Here is a 20,499-nt window from a genome sequence, read left to right on the forward strand (position 1 = left end):
GATAATATTAATAAATATATATTTAGATATATACATTTTGGTATGAAAACTTGATGTCTGATGTTAAAAAAAGGGCTACTGAAGCAAAATCAGTCAAGAACAACACTAAAAAAAACAATTAATAACAAATGATCACTATTCCAGATGCTAATTAAGTCTGTATAAAACACCTCTCCTAGCAGGACTCCCTCCTACGTGGCACGTAATATGTGTTTATAAATTTGAAATGACTTTTACAGTCACTGTAGGAGTTCTTTTGCTGAGTAACAAAGAATTTAAACACGTGAAAGTGTTTATTTGGTGAGTGACCCAATGGGCTGTTTTTGCAGATCTGCTGAATTCCCCCCTCTCTGGGGAATCAGATAGACTCATCCTTCTGTGCCTCTATGATATTTAGATTATACCAGTTCTCCTAAAGGGGGGTCTCTGAGGGGGTATAGGGGAAGAGTGTGAAGAAAATAGAACAGAAAAAAAAGGAAAATAGAACAGGAAATGGAATTGGAAGGTTGTGTGCTACTGTCTGTGTGTGTGTGTGTGTGTGTGTGTGTGTGTTTGTGTGTGTGTGTGGGAGGTTTTCCTTCACACCTGAAAAATGTGTGAAAGTTAATGAAATGGAGAGAATTGCCTTGGGTAACACTCGGTGCCCATCTCCCTTTGGAGTGAGTGTGTGTCTTGCAGCACGCTTGTATAACTGATCCTCAAAGACTAAAACTCTTTTTAAATCTTTCCGTTTTGGACAGCTCACTCTTTGCAAAGACATGCAATTTGACACATACGGGGATGGATGTGGAAGAATGGAGTGATGGACAGGGAAGAGAAGAGGATAGAGCATGATGGCTATATTTAACTCTCGCTTTGTACATTTTTTTTAAATACTGCACTTATTTATACTACATCAGCAAGCTCATGATGAAAATGATCCATGACATCTGACAGCAAGAGCATTCAAAGTGTTTCAATAGCTGTTATAAAATGGACCCCTTCCTCTATAGAAATTTCTAGAACCCCCCTCCCATCCTCTCTTTCCATTTCAGGCAACTTATGGCTGTTAATAACAGCTGACATGCTTGTAGAGTTGTGATTGGCCCCTGCAGCTGCAAGCTTAATGACAGAACAGTGCTAATTTCATCAGACAATCAGCTCAATTTGAGTGTCTGTGTGTGTGTGTGTGTGTGTGTGTGCGCGCGCGCGCGTTAGCAAAAGAGCATTTCAGAATTGCAGATTAGCTCTCGTGTGTGTTAACATATGTGAGACGACACTGGGTTTAAGAGCGTGTTATCTGTTAAATGAGAGTGTTAACTCATCAGTTGACCAAAAAAAAAAACACATGGTAACTGATTGATGCTCTGAATGCACATATGTTGAAGCAGGGATGGGTCACTAGTCAAGTGATGTTGAATAGTTTATCTGCATTGTTTCTTAATAAAAAATACAACACACACACACACACACACACACTGTGCTGTAATATATATTTTTTATAAAAGTATAAATATATTAAATGTTAAATATATACAGTAAATATGTAGAATATATAACAAATAAATAAATAGATGTAAGAAATTTTGTTGAAATGTTTGTTACAACACATTAAATAAAATAAAAATCACATATAAAGATTCAAATAAATGTAAGTTTTCAGTCTAAATACATCTTAGTAAAATATTATCATTCATCTTTTTTATATACACTACAAATGTATAAATAATATTGTAAAATATATATAACAAAACACATAGATACATACACACATACATTAAATATAAAATCATTTAATGGGGCACTACAATAATGACTGAAATAAATAAATAAAGGCCTGCCTCAAGCGGTATCATTGGATTGACCCCTTTTTTTATAATGTATGAAATATTGTTTCTTAAATCCAGTAAATATGCATTATGAATCATTATTGGCAATATTTAAGTTATTCTTGCTTTTACTTTATCAAAATAGCAAAGATTTCACATTAAGTTCTTCTAATTCATCAAGAGCACATAGCTAATCCACCAGGGGGCAGAAGATATATAGTAAATTATATACAAAAAGAAAAAAAAGCACCATAATGATGTAGAAACCTTAAAAAGTCACATTAATTATAAAAAAAAATGCTATTAGCAGTTCAACAATGTGACTAACATAAATACACCCTAAAAACTGCTCAAACTGGGGTCAGGTGAACTCGAATATCTCCCTTATAAGACCGATTAGAGATTCATGCAAGCCACTAGTAAGTCCATTTTGAAAATATGTATTTTTCCAAATAGTTAATATGAAGAATGCATTAGCATGTGCATGAGAGCTAATCCAAACACAAAGGCTTTGTGACAAAATTGCAATAGCTAATCTTCTGATTCTCCATCTCTGTAGCTCTTTTAAACTCTCTCCAGCTCTCTCTTATCTAATCTCTCCTTTTCTTCCAGTCTGATTGTATGCTCCGTCTCACCGTTGTGTTGCCATGAATGGGGACGAGTATTAAAATGTGATTTGATGAGCTTGCTGTTCTTGCTTTCTATCTTTTTGCCCTATCCATCCACTTTCATTTGCTCTCTTTCTCTTTTCGCTTGGTTTTTTCTTTCATACTGAAGGTCTTGTAGCAGAAGGATATGAAGTTTCTGACTCCCTCTCTCTCCATTTTTTTCCTTAATCGTATCCCTTGGGCCCATATTCGGGCTGCCTTTCAAATCATATTCTATAGAGGCTGGGCAGAGGAGGAAAAAGAAAGAGTTTAAAAGGGACAAAAAGGTAGAGATTATTGGAGAGGGATGGCTCAAAGCTCTCTGTCGGCTTGTTGTTCTGCTCTCTGTGTCACAGTACTTCCCCGTGACAAGAGGAAAGTCAAGTCTTTTATTCAGAAATGAAATCTCCTTAATATAAAAGACAGATCATGAAGAGCAGGACTGGAGGATATTCACAGCAGTGAAGGAACTACAGACAAGCTAAATGCACGATTCATCCAAAATGCATATTAAAATAAAAAGTTGTCTTTGTTTTCTCCAGACATTCTTGAGGTAGTCACAAACGAACACTTGCTGGCCCAGATGTTCTCTCATTGCATTTAATGTAATCAAGATGCTTTTTTAAAAGATTGTCAAATAGTAATTTACAAGAAGTAAAAGCAGTAAAACCAATATTGTGAAATATTATTACAATTTTAAATAACTGTTTTGTTTTAATATATTTTAAAAAGGAATTTATTCCTGTGATGCAAATTATGATCACATTAAATAACATTTCTCATTATGATCAATGTTGAAAACTGTTTTTGCTGCTTATAATGTTTGGGAAACGCATAACACATAACCATTCAAAAGTTTGGGGTAAGTATGATATAAAAAAAAGAAATAAAAAAATCCTTTTTTTTTTTTGCATGGGCATATTAAACATTTGAATATTCTCATGTTGAGAAATAGGTGATACAATGTAAGGAAAATGTGTGTGATCAAGGGAATTTTTTAAATGTAATTCTTATTTGACGTTCAATATCTCATGAAAAAAATCAGGCAGGAGAAAATGTATTTTTGGGGATGTTCCCCAACATGTGTGCTGTATTTGAAATTAATTTTGAGGTGATATCATGAAGTAATCAAAAGTTACAGCATTTGAATTGAAACCAAGGTAGCCTTTCTCTTAGCCCTTGACAGTATTGAAATTGTTGTTTTGAATTTGAAGTAATTCCTCACTCAAGTTTAGTCAAAGCCCCAAACAATTATACTTGTTTTGTTCTACTCGATGATACCTTTCAAATAACATATGATACATGACTATCTGTTTCATAATGTTACAAATAAAAGCGCAAACTGGAAGTACAGTTGTTTATTGTATAAGCACGCTGGTCTGGTTTAATTTGTTACAGCTCTATGAACAAAAATCATTTGATCTGATGGACGGATTATGGTAAATTTGGGCTCTTTAAAATCGGGAGAATATTTTGAAAAGTTTTCTACGATCTATGTATGTTTTGAGAAGTTATGAATAAAAACACAAGCTGAAGCATGCCCGTCTGATTTAATGTGTTACAGTTCTGATCAATGGATTATGGTAAATTTGGCCTCTTTTTAATTTAATTCTGTGAGGTTTTTCAAGATCTATGCATGTTTTATCAAGTTATATACAAAAACTCCACAGGAATGCAACCTCTGATTTTTTTATGTCCTAATTAAGTTTTTTTCTGTTATAGCTCTATGAGTGATATCTTTAGATGTGACACTGTCCTTAATAAGCAACTTGGGCCCAAAACTAAAGTGGTACCCAGATTTCTATTTAAAACAAATGCTGTTCTTTTGACCTTTCCATTCATCAAGGAACCCTGAAAAAATGTATCATGATTTCCACAAAAAAAAAAAAAAAAAAAAAATAATAATAATAATCATAAAATTAGAAGAAGAAACATTATTAATAATTGAGCACCAAGTCAGAATATTAGTATGATTTTGAAGGATCATGTGACACTGAAGACTGGAGTAATGATTACAACTTTACCATGACAAAAACAAATTACATTTGTAATTATATTGAAATAGAATTTTTAAAATAATACAATAATTATAAAATAATAATATTTCACAAAACTAAAATTTTTGGTGTATTTTTTTATCAAATAAATGCAGCCTTGGTGAAATACACTCACCGGTCACTTTATAAGGTACACCTGTTCAATTGCTTGGTAACAAACTGCTAATCAGCCAATCACATGGCAGCAACTCAACATTTAGGCATCTAGATGTGGTGAAGACGACTTGCTGAAGCTCAAACCGAGCAAAAGAATGGGGAAGAAAAGGGATTTAAGTTACTTTGGACATGAGATGGTTGTTGGTGCCAGACGGGGTAGTCTGAGTATCTCAAAAACTGCTGATCTACTGGGATTTTCACACACAACCATCTCTAGGGTTTACAGAGAATGGTCCGAAAAAGATAAAATATCCAGTGAGCAGCAGGTGTGTGGACCAAAATGCCTTGTTGATGTCAGAGGTCAGAGGAGAATGGGCAGACTGGTTAGAGATGATAGAAAGGCAACAGTAACTCAAATAACCACTTGTTACAACCAAGGTATGCAGAATACCATCTCTGAACACACAACACGTCGAACCCTGAAGCTGATGGGCTACAGCAGCAGAAGACCACATCGGGTGACGCTCCTGTCAGTTAAGAACAGGAAACGGAGGCTACAATTCACACCTGCTCACCAAAATTGGACAATAGAAGATTGGAAAAACATTGCCTGGTCTGATGGGTCTCAATTTCTGCTGCAATATTCAGATGGTCGGGTCAGAATTTGGCATAAAGAAGATGAAAGCATAGATCCATCCTGCCTTGTCTCAACAGTTCAGGCTGGTGCTGGTGGTGTAATGGTGTGGGGGATATTTTCTTGACACACTTTAGGCCCCTTAGACCAATTGAGCATAGTTTAAATGCCAAAGCCTACCTGAGTATTGTTGCTGACCATGTCCATTCCTTTATGACTCCAGTGTACCCATCTTCTGATAGGGATAATGCTCCAATTAACAAAGCTCAAATCATCTCAGACTGGTTTCTTGAACATGAGAGTTCACTTTACACTTGCCTCCACAGTCACCAGATCTCAACCCAATAGAGCAGCTTTGGGACATGGTGGAACGAGAGATTCACATCATGGATGTGCAGCCGACAAATCTGCAGCAACTGTGTGATGATATCATGTCAATACGGACCAAAATCTCGAAGAAATATTTCCAACACCTTGTTGAATCTGCCACAAAGAATTATATTAAGGCAGTTCTGAAGGCAAAAGGGGGTCCAACCCGGTATTAGCAAGGTGTACCTAAAGTATAAAGTATATATGTGTGTGTGTGTGTGTGTGTGTGTGTATTTATATATATATATATATATATAAAATTATGCCTGTATGATCATAGCCATTATATCATTTTGGTAACACGCAGAAACGAGAGTCTATCATTGTCCCATGTTAAAATGAGCTGAATATTCTTGACTCTGAGAGATTACAGAATTACAGAAGTTAAATATGTTGCAAATGTGTTTTATGTTGTCTGTAATAAATTTAAATCGTTTCCTGCAGTAACAAAAAGGCTCACTCATGCAGTGAATCATCCGTGAGTTCACTTACTTTCCTCCATGGCGGTGTCATCCAGCAGGGCAGGAAGTGGATCTGGAGCGCTCGTTTTCACTCTGCTGCTGTCTCTCTCCCTTTCCCTCTCTCGGTCCTTCTCTCTGTCTCGGTTGTGATGTGTGTTGTCGAGTTGTCGCCTCTGCTGTTTGTTCTTCTGAGCCTCTAAAGCTTTCAGCTTACGAGCATGTTTATGGCCTTTATAATGAGCCTCAGCCTGATTCTAGGGAAATACAGATAGAAAAAGACAGTATAAGGAATGCAAAACCTTAACGAAGCTTCTCACATTTACAGAAACATGCAGACATTTAAACTACCAGTCATGAGATTCACTGAATTGGTGTTTAGCATGATCCTGTATTTTCTATACATTTTAATGTCCTAACAACACTAAAATGTGTATATCTATATTTATTAAGTAGCCAGCATACATGAAATCTTAAAAACCTCCCAGGATGCACCTCAAAAAGTTAAAGAGAAGTCCAGGGTGTGCAGAACTGTTACCGAGGCTAAAGGAAATGAGACATTTTTGATTTTTGTTAAAGGGTTAGTTCACCCAAAGTCATTATTTACTCACCCTCATGTCGTTCAAAACCTGTAAGACCTTTGTTCATCTTCTGAACATAAATTAAGATATTTCTTATAAAATCTAAGAGCTTTCTGACCATGCATAGACAGCAATGCAACTGAAACGATCAAGGCCCAAAAAAGGTGGTTCAACCGTGATTTTATGAAGCTACGAGAATACTTTTTGTGTGCAAATAAAACAAAAATAATGACTTAATTCAACAATTTCTTAATCAAAGTCGGACATATAAGAGAATAAATTGTTGTATTAATTTGTTATTCTTGTTCTTATTTGTGCACAAAAAGTATTCTCGTAGCTTCATAAAATGAAGGATGAACAACTGATGTCAGATGGACTATTTTAATGATGTCCTTACTACCTTTACGAAGATGAACTAAGGTCTTACAGGTTTGGAATGACATGAGGGCAAGTACTTTTGGGTGAAATAACCCTTTAACTATTTTGTTGTGATTACATTATTCCCATACTGCTATTTGTGTTATTTCATAGTTTTGTTCTCTTAGTTATTATTCTTAAACCTGGAAAATATATACTAAACCTGGTCAAAATGCTTTGCATGATAACAGATATGCATATGGGACAAAAACAAAAACGTGCATATATGTTTAAGTGTCTACGCACACACAAACAGTGAGTATGAACAGTCTGCATTAGGGTGATAAGAGTAAATGCCCAGTGGAAGGCCCGAATTACAATAGCAGGTGTCAATTGAAATACACTGTATAATTATACTGTTGATAAATTTAGTGATTGGCATTGTGATGTATTCAAAGACACACATATACGTTGACTAACAGTACAACACCTCTTCAGTTAAAAAATATAAATGTTTCCAGACTCTTGCAATCATCTAGAGCCATAATCCAGATTCTGCAGAAATGTATAGTAATAATTCGGCATGTAATTAAAGTGAACATGAGCTGTTTACATGCTGAGCTGTGAATCCTTTATTGCATACCGAAATAATTTTAAAAGCTGAAATTGATTTGAAAATGACACTAACACAAAGCATAGAACTAACATTTTAAATTGCAAATGGAATGGCAGCTGGTTAATGTTTTTCGACTTGCAAATCAAAGCTAACACCTAGTTCATCGAGCAAATCTTGGGCTAATATCAGAGCAGAAATGAGTCTGTGGGCCCAGAGGGAGTAATCAACCCACTCAAATCCTCTTAAGTACTTAGCAGATGACCCTCATCTGGGGACAGAAGGGACAACACTGTCTGCTCTAAACAGATGAGGAGGAAGGATGTTTATATACTCTCCTGCTCACACACACTTATACATAACTATGTGTGCATATACTGTATATATATATATATATATATATATATATATATATATATATATATATATATATATATATATATATATATATATATATAAAAGATAAAAAGATCTTTTGAACTTTTTACTGGCAAATCAGCATATAGACAGATTTCTGAAGGATCACGTGACTCTGAAGACTGGAGTAATGATAATGACAAAACAGCTCTGACATCACAAATATATTACATTTTATAAAACGATAGAGAACAGTTTTTTTTTTAATTAAAATTTTGAAATTGTAATAATCTTTCACTACAAACACAGAGAGTTTAAACAAGCTATTTAATATTTCTACCAGCTTATAAATCAAATCTGTAGAGAAAGTTATAATAGAGAAAGTAAAATGAGACAAGAGGAAACAGACAAGACAGGCTAACAGAGAAACCAAAAGACAGATAAACAGAGAGAGAGAGAGAGAGAGATAGAGTATTGTACGGTGAACCACAAGCAGTGGGAAACTAATGAGCAATTGATAGACTTTCAGACGTCTAACTGAGCAAACGCTGTTGGGTTTCTCTCTCAGGATATATCTGGGCTAAAAATGCCCTTAACAGCAGTGAAAACCGAATAATAGAACTACAAATGACGTCCCAGTTCAATATTTTTCAACAGCTTGTCAGAAACATACAAATATACAATGATTAGTTGCACAGGTTAATTTTCATGGCTAAAATATTGATGTGAGCCAAATGCTACACTCTTAGAAGAAAATTTACCTTTTGAGGTTCCTGGAAATAAGACGATGGACTTATTTTGGACGAGTGACAGAATAGTAACCCAAAATGACAATATTCATCAAAATTCATGCAAACTGCCCAGAAACTGATCCAAGTGTCGCCCAGAGGCTGACAGAAACTGTAAGTGAGAGGGACATAACCCTTTCTGACAACACAAGCAGTATGAATCTGGCAATGGAGATAAGCATGCTTTCATTTTTCATGCAGATCATCTCAGTTGCGAGGATCTTCTCTTCACTCAAGCTCGCTGTCCAACACAGCACTGGACTTGCCAGAAACAACTAAGAACGTTAAAGCTGCATGGATCAAGTTATTTACGTACATACATAAACATAAAAAAAAGAAAAAAAAAGAAAAAGCTGTACTCTAAACCGTTATGTATTATGTTCGTTGTGGGACACACACATAAAAATTGATAAGGGATAAGGGGCAGGTGATTTTGACAGTTCAAACATTTTTTTCTCACTAAACAACCATGAAAGTAGTTCTTTTCACATCTTATATCTCAAGTCTTCCTAACTAATACAATAGCTTTTATTGAGGAAACAGGCAAAATTTTGTTGTTATGTACTATAAACCTGACGCTCTGAAAGTTCATGCATGGGCATAAATGTTGAGATCCAATAAAGGTGTCTTGTGTGTTACAACTAAATGTAAATGAGCTGCAGCAGAGGGGAAGATTTTCAGTGATCTACACTTTGGTTTTTGACAAAAGGCTATCATATTAGTGCACGAGTCATATTAACCACTTTTATAGTGCTATTTGGTAGGGGTGTTCCAATCAGGATTTTTGAGGCCGATCACGGAAAGCAGTATCTGCCGATACCGATACATATCATTTAAGCCTTCTTTTTGTCATTTACAACCAGTGTTTGGATTAACAGTAACGACGTTATTTTTTCAGTAACGGGGTAATCTAACTAATTACTTTCCCTGTCGTTATAACGCCGTTAACATTACTGGATGTTAAATGCGGTGCGTTACTATGCATTGATTTAATAAACTATGTAATCCGAACGCACCTCTAGTTCACAGAGCGAGTGAGGAGGTGGGTTGATTGATAACGAGATAAGCGATTATGATTGGCTAAGGCAGAGTCATATGTTTCATGGTAGCCAATCAGAGCCAGTGTTTTTACACACATGCCGGCACACGCACCAGCGGCGCCAAAAACACACACACACATGCTACAGCTAAACAGAGATTCGCAGCAGCAGCAGAGATGGCGAGTCAGGAGCAATCCGATGAAAAGTTGGCATTTTCAAGGTGGAGATATAAGCACTACTTCAAATTCATTGTGGTCAAAGGCAAGAACGTGCATGTAATGTGTGACATACGCATATATACAAAGCCAAAAACACTTTTCTTACAAAGATAATACACATGCTGTCTGTTGACGTGCAATAAATATAGAAAGTTATGTATGAACACCTATCTGTTCTATTCTCATTTCAACTGACTTGTGAAAACTGCTAAAAAAAAACTAAATAAATAAATAAATCTTTGACATTTAGCAACTTTTTAAAAAAAATTTTTACAGTAACGCAATAGTTACTTTCCCTGGTAACGAGTTACTTTTATTATAGAGTAATTCAGTTACTAACTCAGTTACTTTTTGGAACAAGAAGTGAGTAACTATAACTAATTACTTTTTTAAAGAAACGTTCCCAACAGTGTTTACAACTATATATAGTGATACTCCAATCAGGATTTTTTGAAATTTATTCAGGGCCTGAATTTCATTTTTGAAAATGGGGGCAATTCCCCTTTTAGGTGAATCTTGTGAGAGGGGAAGCAGCATGGACTGTGCTTTCACAGAAGAGTCCGCTACTGGTCCTTGGCTGTTTACCAGGGCAAAATTGGTAGCTGTTGTACTAAAGGCACAAACACAGCATTTATCCATTATTTTGATTTCAAATCCAAACATTGTCCCTGAAAATGCTTTATCAGCATTGCATTTTTTTATTTTTTTTTACACAGTACAATAATACAATCTTTAAGAGACATGTTTAAACACAATAAATAAAAGCAACACATTATTCAATGCTTTTACTTTTGTATTTACTTCTAGATTTATATATTAATTTGCTCAAGCAAGTGGCAAAACATTTAAACCTACTTTTCTTATGTTATCACAAACTTACCATTGACAGAAATAGTCAGCTCTACTGCCTTTCCTTTTTTTTTATATTTATTACACGCAATCCTGCCATTCATAAAGAATGAAGTTTTTCTTTCTTTCATTGCTAGATTTATCTAAAAGTGCCCTTTCTCTTTAAACCTAACCAAAAAGCCATATGTGTTGACTGTGAAACACAGTAGACTTTAATAATATGCATGTGTGGTGTAATTACTACATTTTTGCATTAATCCATGTCATATTTATTGAAAACAATGCGTTAACATGAGTGCGGAAAAAAAATATGCACCGCATACGCAATGCAAATGGAGTAAAGTGAACTTGAAGTGCGCGCTGCGAGTGTGCATGCGCAGAATGGTTAAACACGGGCAAGAATTAAAAAGTAATGCAATTTATAAACTTAAGTGAAGATGTGACACTGCTTCCATTATGCAAGTGAAAATTCCTGTGTCACCTGTGCAGCTTGCTTATAGACAAATGCGATGTGGGTAGATTTGAATCCATTTGTGTATTTTGAGAGTGAAAGAGAGAGCTTGCGGTGATACACTCCCACTGTTTGTGAAGTAACTTATTATTTAATGGAGAAAAATAGCATTATAATTATTTCACCTGTGCCAGACAGAGGCTGAGACGGCATGTCATGCCAAACATCTTGTGGCATCGTCTTCAGCTTGAGATAATTTTTTTGAGATTGGCCTTTTCAGAGACCGCCGATCAATTATCGGTCGATAGTGATCGGTAGCCGATCAATAGTCCCAATGAGATTATCGTTTAATAGTGATCGGTTGCCGATCAATAGTCCCAATGAGATTATCATTTAATAGTGATCGGTAGTCGATCAATCATCCCAATGAGATTATCGGTCGATAGTGATCGGTAGCCAATCAATCATCCCAATGTGATTATCGTTTAATAGTGATCGGTAGCCGATCAATAGTCCCAATGAGATTATCGTTTAATAGTGATCGGTAGCCAATCAATCATCCCAATGAGATTATCAGTCGATAGTGATCGGTAGCCAATCAATCATCCCAATGTGATTATCGTTTAATAGTAATCGGTAGCCGATCAATCATCCCAATGAGATTATCGGTCGATAGTGATCGGTAGCCGATCAATCATCCCAGTGAGATAATGGGTCAATAGTGTTCTTTAGCCAATCAATCATCGCAATGTGATTATCGTTTGATAGTGATCGGTAGCCGATCAGTCGGAGCACCCCTACTGTTTGGTGCTGAACAGCCTTGGTCACTTTGAAATGTTGTTGTACGCAAAATAACAGCATGACGATTCCTCAAAAATAATTTTGTCCTCAATTGAAAACAGCATATGGGTTGGAACGACACAGAAGTACAAATAATCACAGAATTATCATTTTTGGGTGAACATTATTACATGAAAATATTTTAATGAAAAGTCCTTTATTTTATGCAGCACCAATTTTATATAAGCAATGAGAAAGGCTGTGCTATACTGTATTCAACATAGTACCTTATTATTGCTTAATAGGTATTGGGTTACAGTAAATCTGCAGTAATTATAATAATAAAATAGAAGTCAATGAAAAGTACCATTTAACCAGTTAAATGTGTGTGAGAGAGAGAGAGAGAGTGAGAGTGAGAGAGTGGGATGTTAGGGACTGATAATTTCACATTATCAAAGACAAAGTAAGAAAACCAAAGAAATAAAGAAAGCAAAGAGACAAATGCTATAAGGGATGGAACAGCTTTTACCCATCCAGTGTGATGTTCACTGTCTGTCATCACAACTGCGCAGGGTAAAATACACACACACACTACACACTAACCGTGGAGTTGAAGCGCAGGTGGCAGATATTGCATGAGATGACCTGTTTTTTCTTCAGGGACTGAGGAACACCAAACGTATGGTTTATCACAGCCTTCTGCACCGGGTCCATCTGAGGTAAGGGTGAGAAACAATTATACAAATCACTTACTTCGAATCAACAGACTCACTCTCTGCTGATTCAAACACATTCCTTCTATCCCAGCAGCAACCCTAAACATGATGCCAGAGCCCAAGGGACTTTCCCTTGACACCCCTCGCCATGAGAACACACACCACATCACAATGACTCTGCAGCTGGTCACACGTCTATTTGTTTTAGAGCCTCAAGAATGTTCTTGTTGTTCATCTGCAGTCATCCCTGACCAGCTGGGACACTGCCAGGTCAATGTGTGTGTGTGTGTGTATCAGAGAGTGTATGTGTCTGATGAAGCCGCATTGTTGACTCTTGAGTACTGGAGAGGGTTAGGAGATGGTGGAGCATGATATTAATGCAGGAATGAAGGGGATGATGTGATGAGACAAGAGATGACACAATAGTAAAGAGAGGAGAGAAGAGAGGAGAAAATATGAGATAAGATGAGCAGAGCAGAAAACAAAAGTAAAGGTTAAAAAGATAATATGAGAACAGATTACACAAGATAAGGAAAATACACGAGATGAGCAGAGAAATAATGACAAGACAAAAGATGCAATAAAGAGATAAGAAATAAGATGAGAAGAGAAGGAGCAGTGAAAACAAAAGAAAAGGATCAAGAATAAATGTGAAGAAACAAGAAGAGAACAATGAGATGCAAAGCATAAAATCAAGAGAAGGGATAAGATGAAGAGTAGAACAGAAAATAAAGAGTTCTAGCAGTAAAATCAAAAGAGAAGAAAGAAAAAACGAAAAGAGACAAGAAGAGAAATAATGGGACAAAAAGCAGTAAGTAGTAAACTCGAGAGAAGAAGTGAGAAGAAAAGAGAAGAGAACAGACAAGAAATGAAGCAACATGAGATAAGAGACAACATGTCATAAGATGAAAAGTAAAGAGCCAATAAGAAGACAACCCAAGTTGAGAAGAGGAGCAGTAAAAACAAAGAGAGAGAGAGAAGAAAATAAAAGACGAGATGAGAAGAGAGGACCAAACCATCAGAAGATGAGACCAGAGATGACACATCATGAGATGAAAAGTCATGAATCAATAGGGAGACAATACAAGATGAGATGAGGTGTGAAAAAGTAGCTGTAAAGAAATGACATGACAAAAAGAAGTGAAAAGAGAAAAGGAGAGAAAAAACAGAGCAGAGAAGACTAGAAGAGCAGAGACATGAAGAACAGAGAAGAGATGAGAATACTAAAGCAGCAGTAAAGAGAAGAGAAGAGGAGCAGTAAGGTAAGCAAAGGAAAGCAGTGGAGGATAAGAGAGGAGAGAGGTCACTGACAGCTACTTTGCTGAAGAGACAGGTGCATTTATCACTCTAGTACACACACACACACACACAGAGAGAGAGAGACTGATCTGATCAAAAAGAGAACCTGAACCTGGCTATATACTGACAGCCCAAAGTTGCTATAAAGACGTGCTGTTGGTGTATATTATTTTTAATATATGTTACTATATATTATTTTTAGCCGACCAGCAGTGTACTCATGAATATAACACATGGAGTGTGTATTCCAGAATGCAGATATCAGAAGAAAGAGAACCCTGTTACACACAAACTGCCTTCAAAACTGCGCTCAGAGAGTCTGAAACTAAATCTAGATCCTAATCTGAGCTGCTGCTCGAGTCTTAAATCTAAAATTACTATCGAACACAATACACCTTTGTTTAGCGGCCCTTTTTGCAAACATTCTGCACTTTTAAAAATACCCTACAGTCTGCTGAATCGTTCCTGACATTTAGAGATGACATTTGGGACCCAACGCAATGCCTTTAAAATGTTCCGAGTTGACTTTAAACTTTAAATGATGACACATTTGGGAAGGTGAGGTTTAGAAAATAAAACCAAGAGAGTTAATTAACTCACAGTGTTGAAGTTGGGGAACAGGTTGAGGGGGGAGGAGCCACTGAGCCGGAAGGGCAGGAAGTGTTTCAGGTCCAGAGGGGTCTGAAGTGGGCGACCCTGCACCGGTAATGAGGCCAGCAGGGGGCTCCCCTGAGCAGCCATACCTGAGAACAGCAACAACAATAACCAACACATATAAGAGAAAATCACCACTTTACAGACCTAGGGCAAGAGAGTATTTAAATCAAGCAATTAGTGCACAAACACCATGACCAATGAAGAGAAAGGGGATATTTAATAACAGTCACACAGTTCAGTTAACCAAGATCAAATGAGTTTTAAACCATCATTATTCTGACACAAAAACACATCAAATTATCTGATTACAAATATTGCAATTAACTATTAAGAATAAATTGTTAACAATGCATGAAAAAGAAGGAATAATTAAAGTAAAAAAATCATCCCAAGAGGATCTAATATGATTTTTAAAAGAATCATATTGTTTAATGTTACCATTAAATTTGATGAATTTTTCGCTTTTGAACAAAACATTTCAAGTTGTTCATGATTGTTACAGTTTTAAAAATTCACAAAGAGAATGTAAGTAAATTCATAAAGTATATTCACTACTGACTTTCACATGCTTTAAAAAATTAATTTATAATGAATAATTAATTTATAATTAATTATACCCTATAACTAACCTGAATTTACATATAACACTCTTTACAAATGTAGTACATGACGAATTAATAGTTGACAAAAAAAAAAAACGTCTATCAACCATTTATTTTCAGCATTAAGACTCTAGGTTAAAATGTATATAATTAACATGAAAGTGCATTTTAGGTGCCTACTCTGCAACATTGTTGCACTTTTACAGCAAATATCATCCCAACACTTCAAATGAAAACATTTTAGTACACTTAAACAAACTGCAAATCAGCTAAAACATGGTCATGTTAACAAACAGTACAGAAACAGATTATGACAAAGCAAGATTGCTACATTATATTTTAAAAATACTATTATTACTAGCCTTGCTTGTTGTATTGCTTTTCAGGTTGTTCTTCAACCACACAGGTGTTTAAAGTCCCCAAGAAATAAAAATGTATGTTTTTTTTTGTTTTTTGTATTAATATGTTAGCCTTAAGGTTAAGAATAAGCTGATGTGTTCCAAAACAATGACAAAATTTTACATTTAGGAGATATAAGCTTTCAAAACGTACAGTCTCTCATTTCTTATAAAATAGATCACATATTTTCATGACATCACATCGCACTTCATCTTCTCATCAAATCTTCTGACCAATCTAATGCTCTCTAGAATCTGAAGCGTCCGCCCCTATACTATAAATACTGGTGCTTTTCAATAAATTAAAATGTCGAAGAAAAGTTAATTTATTTCAGTAATTCCACTCATGTATTAAATAAATTGAATGCACAAAAACTGAAGTAGTTAAAGTCTTTGGTTCTTTTATTTGTGATGATTTTGGATCACATTTAACAAAATCCCACCAATTCACATCGCAACAAATCAGAATACTTCATAAGACCAATAAAAAAAGAAAAACATCATTAGTGAATTGTTGGCCTTCTGGGAAGTATGTTCATTTACTGTACATGTACTCAATACTTGGTAGGGGCTCCTTTTGCTTTAATTACTGCCTCAATTTATGTGTGGCACGGAGGTGATCAGTTTGTGGCACTGCTGAGGTGATCTGGAAACCCAGGTTTCTTTGACAGTGGCCTTCAGCTCATCTGCATTGTTTGGTCTCTTGTTTCTCGCTTTCCTCTTGACAATAGCCCATAGATTCTCTCTGGGGTTCATGTCTGGTGAGTTTGCTGGAAGGTCAAGCACACCAACACCATGGTCATTTAACCAACTTTTTAACTCTCGGTTGGTTGTGCATGTTTTTCTTCCACACTTTTTCGTTCCACTCAACTTTCTGTTAACATGCTTGGATACAGCACTCTGTGAACAGCTTACTGGCAATGAGTTTTAGTGTCTTACGCTCCTTGTGAAGGGTGTCAATGACTGTCAGAGACCATTTTGAAGGCTCAGAAAAACTTTGTAGGTGTTTTATGTTGATTAGCTGATTGGCATGTCACCATTTTCTAATTTGTTGAGATGAATTGGTGGGTTTTGGTTAAATGTGAGCCAAAATCATCACAATTAAAAAAAACAAAATACTTAAGATTTCTTCAGGCTGTTGTATATTGAAATTATTTAATACATGAGTTTCACAATTTGAGTTTAATTACTGAAATAAATGAACTTTTCCACAACATTTTAATTTATTGAGAAGCACCTGTAGATGCTGAAGCCGTGGCTGTAATCGGTCACTTGTTTACAGAATTAGTATTTTCTGCATGATGAATGGCACATAGTGCACTATATAGGGGACAGGGAACGATTCAGACTTGCTTTCCATTGAGGAAAAAGAAGTCTGAGCTATTAAAACACATCAGAGCTATTTGAATTCTACACAGAATGCTATATTTTATAGCAATATGGATGTGATTGTGGTTGTCATACCATGTCAAATGAGGCGTTACTGAGCTCAACGACTCTGAACGGTTGGGCCAAGCTATGCAATAAAGGAACGATATTGGCTATTTAAAAAAAGAGGCTGGGCAGCTTGATATGTCCCGCCCTGTCTTCTAGTTAAAATGACGTCAACACATAGAATAAAGCTGCATGTTTAAAAGCATTTGAGGGGACCTCTAAGGATAAATAATGATAAATACATTGAAAAAAAAAGACACTGATCACATTAATAATGCACATAAACACACATATACTCTTAATCCGACTAACCGGGTGTGGACTGGGGCACATTGGCTGTGTCTCACTCAAAGAAATGGACACCATGGGATATGGGATTTTTAATAGGGTGTGTTTGTGTGTGTGTGTGTGTGTGTGTGTGTCTGTGTCTACAGGGATATCATGTTTCTAATGGAGCAGGGATGTAGAGGTTTCTCATTTTCCAGTTGGCTGAATCTGAAATCTAGAAGCGTATAGATACTTACCCTACCACAAAGATCAATCAGTATCGTGTACACACACACACACACACACACACACACTCACACACACACACACACACACACACACACACACTCCAGGGAGGCCTGATATCAGTCATTTAATTCTATATCAAACTGTCACATTTCTGTGTGTGTGTGTGTGTGTGTGTGTGTGAAAGAGAGAGAGTACTGAAGCTTTCAACCACAGAAGTACAACATTAATCATAGCCCTGACAATTTATTAGAGCGAGTAAACATACAGCCAGCACCTCATCATAAACACACACATGCGCTCACATACACACACACACAGATATGCTCAAACTGTCAGGATTAAGCTTCTCTTAGTGTACAAAATATATATAATGCCACATGGAGTGTCATAAAAAGAATAATTCTCTGGTTAAAAATATCATCTACTCAGCTTCATGTCTTTCCATGCAAAAAATTTTTGTAACAAAGTTCAAAATGTAAATATTACACACTGATAATCTCGTCTGCATGTTAGAGCAGGACTGATGCATTGTTATTATTATATAAAAACAATTTAAACAATTTCTGATTATTGAAATAAAGCTGAAATATAAATATAATATATATAAAACATATAAAAAAGCTAACTTAAAATAAATGTTTAAATACTAAAATTGCTTAAAAATATATCTACATGGAAATGTTTAAAAAAAAATATACAAATTACAAAAGCATTTAACAAAATTACTACAACTTAAAGTAATTATTAAAAATATAAAAAAAATATATGCAAATGTAAAATATGAATGAAGATACTATATGCTATTATGCAATACTATATATATATATATATACATATATATATATATATACATATATATATATATATACATATATATATATATATATATATATATATATATATATATATATATATACATATATATATATATATATATATGTATGTATATATATATATATATATATATATATATATATATATATATATATATATATATATATATATACCGTATTTTCCGGACTATAAGTCGCACTTTTTTTCATAGTTTGGCTGGTCCTGCAACTTATAGTCAGGTGAGACTTATTTGTCAAAATTAATTTGACATGAACCAAGAGAAAACGTTACCGTCTCCAGTCGCGAAAGGGCGCTCTATGCTGCCAGAGATGCTGCTCAGTGCTCCTGTAGTCTACACTGAGCAGCATAGGGCGCCCTCTCGCGGCTGGAGACGGTAATGTTTTCTCTTGGTTCTTGGTTCTAAATGAATGCGACTTATAGTCCAGTGCGACTTATATGTGTTTTTTTCCTCATCATGATGTGTTTTTGGACTGATGCGACTTATACTCAGGTGCGACTTATAGTCCGAAAAATACGGTATATATATGTATATAAAAAATACTGAAATAACACTGGTCTGATGTTACTGAAACCAAATGTCATTGTTTCTTGCATATCTCTATTACTAATCACAACAAAAAGTCCAATGGCTTTAGAACAATATGAGGATGAATAAAGTTAATTTGCTACTTCTTTAAAACACGCACACAAAGCAGGACGCTTCAGTCCTGAAGCCTCACGCAACCTCATTCCATCACATTTTCATGTTCCAAAGACATGTCTGCGTGACGGCGTGCAAGCTGTCTAACTCAGTGGAGCTCAAAATAAATGACCAGCACGCCCTGAAAAGGCAGATTTATTTTGTGATTTTATATGCATGCAATATTCAGCCAGATACACACACGTCCACACAATGAATGGCTCACATATGCTCTTGGCCTCAAACAGATAAAGCTTTGAATTCAGATGGTGCCACCAGTGTACTTCTGTTTGAATGTAGTGGACCACAAAACACTGAGCAAAAAGAAAGACAGGATATTTTTTCCCCTTTCTCTTTCCTGACAACATTTGAAAGGCATAATTATGATTTCCAGAGCACTGTAATTAGCAGAATCCGCCGCCGTTGCTTCTCTGTCTATCTCCCTCCCTCCTTCTCTCTCTCTTCCTCTCAAACATAGCCACAAAATCAGTGCAGCGTCCAGCTGGCATATCTCACTGTGTTTCTATGTCACATCACATATTCCTTCCTCATTGCTCTTTTGTTTCAACACTCACACCCTCACACATCCATTATATAGAAATGCTTGTGCATAGACTACTGTTCAAAAGTTTGGGGTCAGTAAGGTTTTTTAAATAATTTGTTCATGTTCAGCCTGTATTTAATTATTCAAAAATACAGTAAATTTAATATTTAAAATTATGTTTTCTATTTTAATATAATGTTAAAATGTAATTTATTCTTGTGATGGCAAAGCTGAATTTAAGCAATAACATCAGATGTGCAAAGATTCACTTGATCAATGTCAAAAATGTACTTTAATTAAATTACTTTAATTATTGTCACAGAAATAGTGCAAATCTGATATATGCTTGCTTTAATTTACACCAAAAAGGAATCTGAATTCTTAAAAGTTTTGTTTATTTCCAAGTTTAAATGTTGAAACACAGAATTTTTAAGAATTTTCAAATGTTTACATGTGATATTGTGTATAATTGTGTGCGTTTTTCAGAGTTTGGATAAAGGCATTGCCGACATCCTTCTTTCCATTTACATAACCCACAAGCCTACAGCATGTCCCACACACACAACCTAAGCTCAGTGTCACACACACTCACAAACAAACCCTGCGGCATCAAACCCTGCCTGAGTCCATCTAGAGATGAAACCAAGGGTGACAGGCATGTGCGTGTGAGCTTGCGTGTATGCACATGTATATCTC

General features: G+C 35.6%; 1 protein-coding gene across 1 annotated transcript; it reads right to left on the minus strand.

Moving 5' to 3' along the window:
• Positions 1-6,095: 6,095 nt before the first annotated feature.
• Positions 6,096-15,567, minus strand: LOC127977505 (zinc finger protein 385C-like). The gene is made up of 4 exons (XM_052582388.1): positions 15,558-15,567; positions 14,719-14,861; positions 12,707-12,817; positions 6,096-6,326 (listed from the first exon to the last, which is right to left on the minus strand). Exons 1-4 carry the CDS (start codon positions 15,565-15,567, stop codon positions 6,096-6,098), a joined length of 495 nt encoding a protein of 164 aa, XP_052438348.1.
• Positions 15,568-20,499: the final 4,932 nt, after the last annotated feature.

This window comes from Carassius gibelio, chromosome B18 (genome assembly GCF_023724105.1).
Source record: "Carassius gibelio isolate Cgi1373 ecotype wild population from Czech Republic chromosome B18, carGib1.2-hapl.c, whole genome shotgun sequence".
In the NCBI taxonomy this organism is placed as follows: domain Eukaryota; kingdom Metazoa; phylum Chordata; class Actinopteri; order Cypriniformes; family Cyprinidae; genus Carassius; species Carassius gibelio.

Bases quoted from the DNA above. Each gene is read 5' to 3' on its own strand.
- LOC127977505 (XM_052582388.1), bottom strand. The intron at 12,818-14,718 runs GTGAGTTAATTA...CCCTTACCTCAG, and splicing joins TGTTCCCCAACTTCAACACT to ATGGACCCGGTGCAGAAGGC. The intron at 6,327-12,706 runs GTTAGTGTGTAG...GTATTTCCCTAG, and splicing joins ACCTGCGCTTCAACTCCACG to AATCAGGCTGAGGCTCATTA.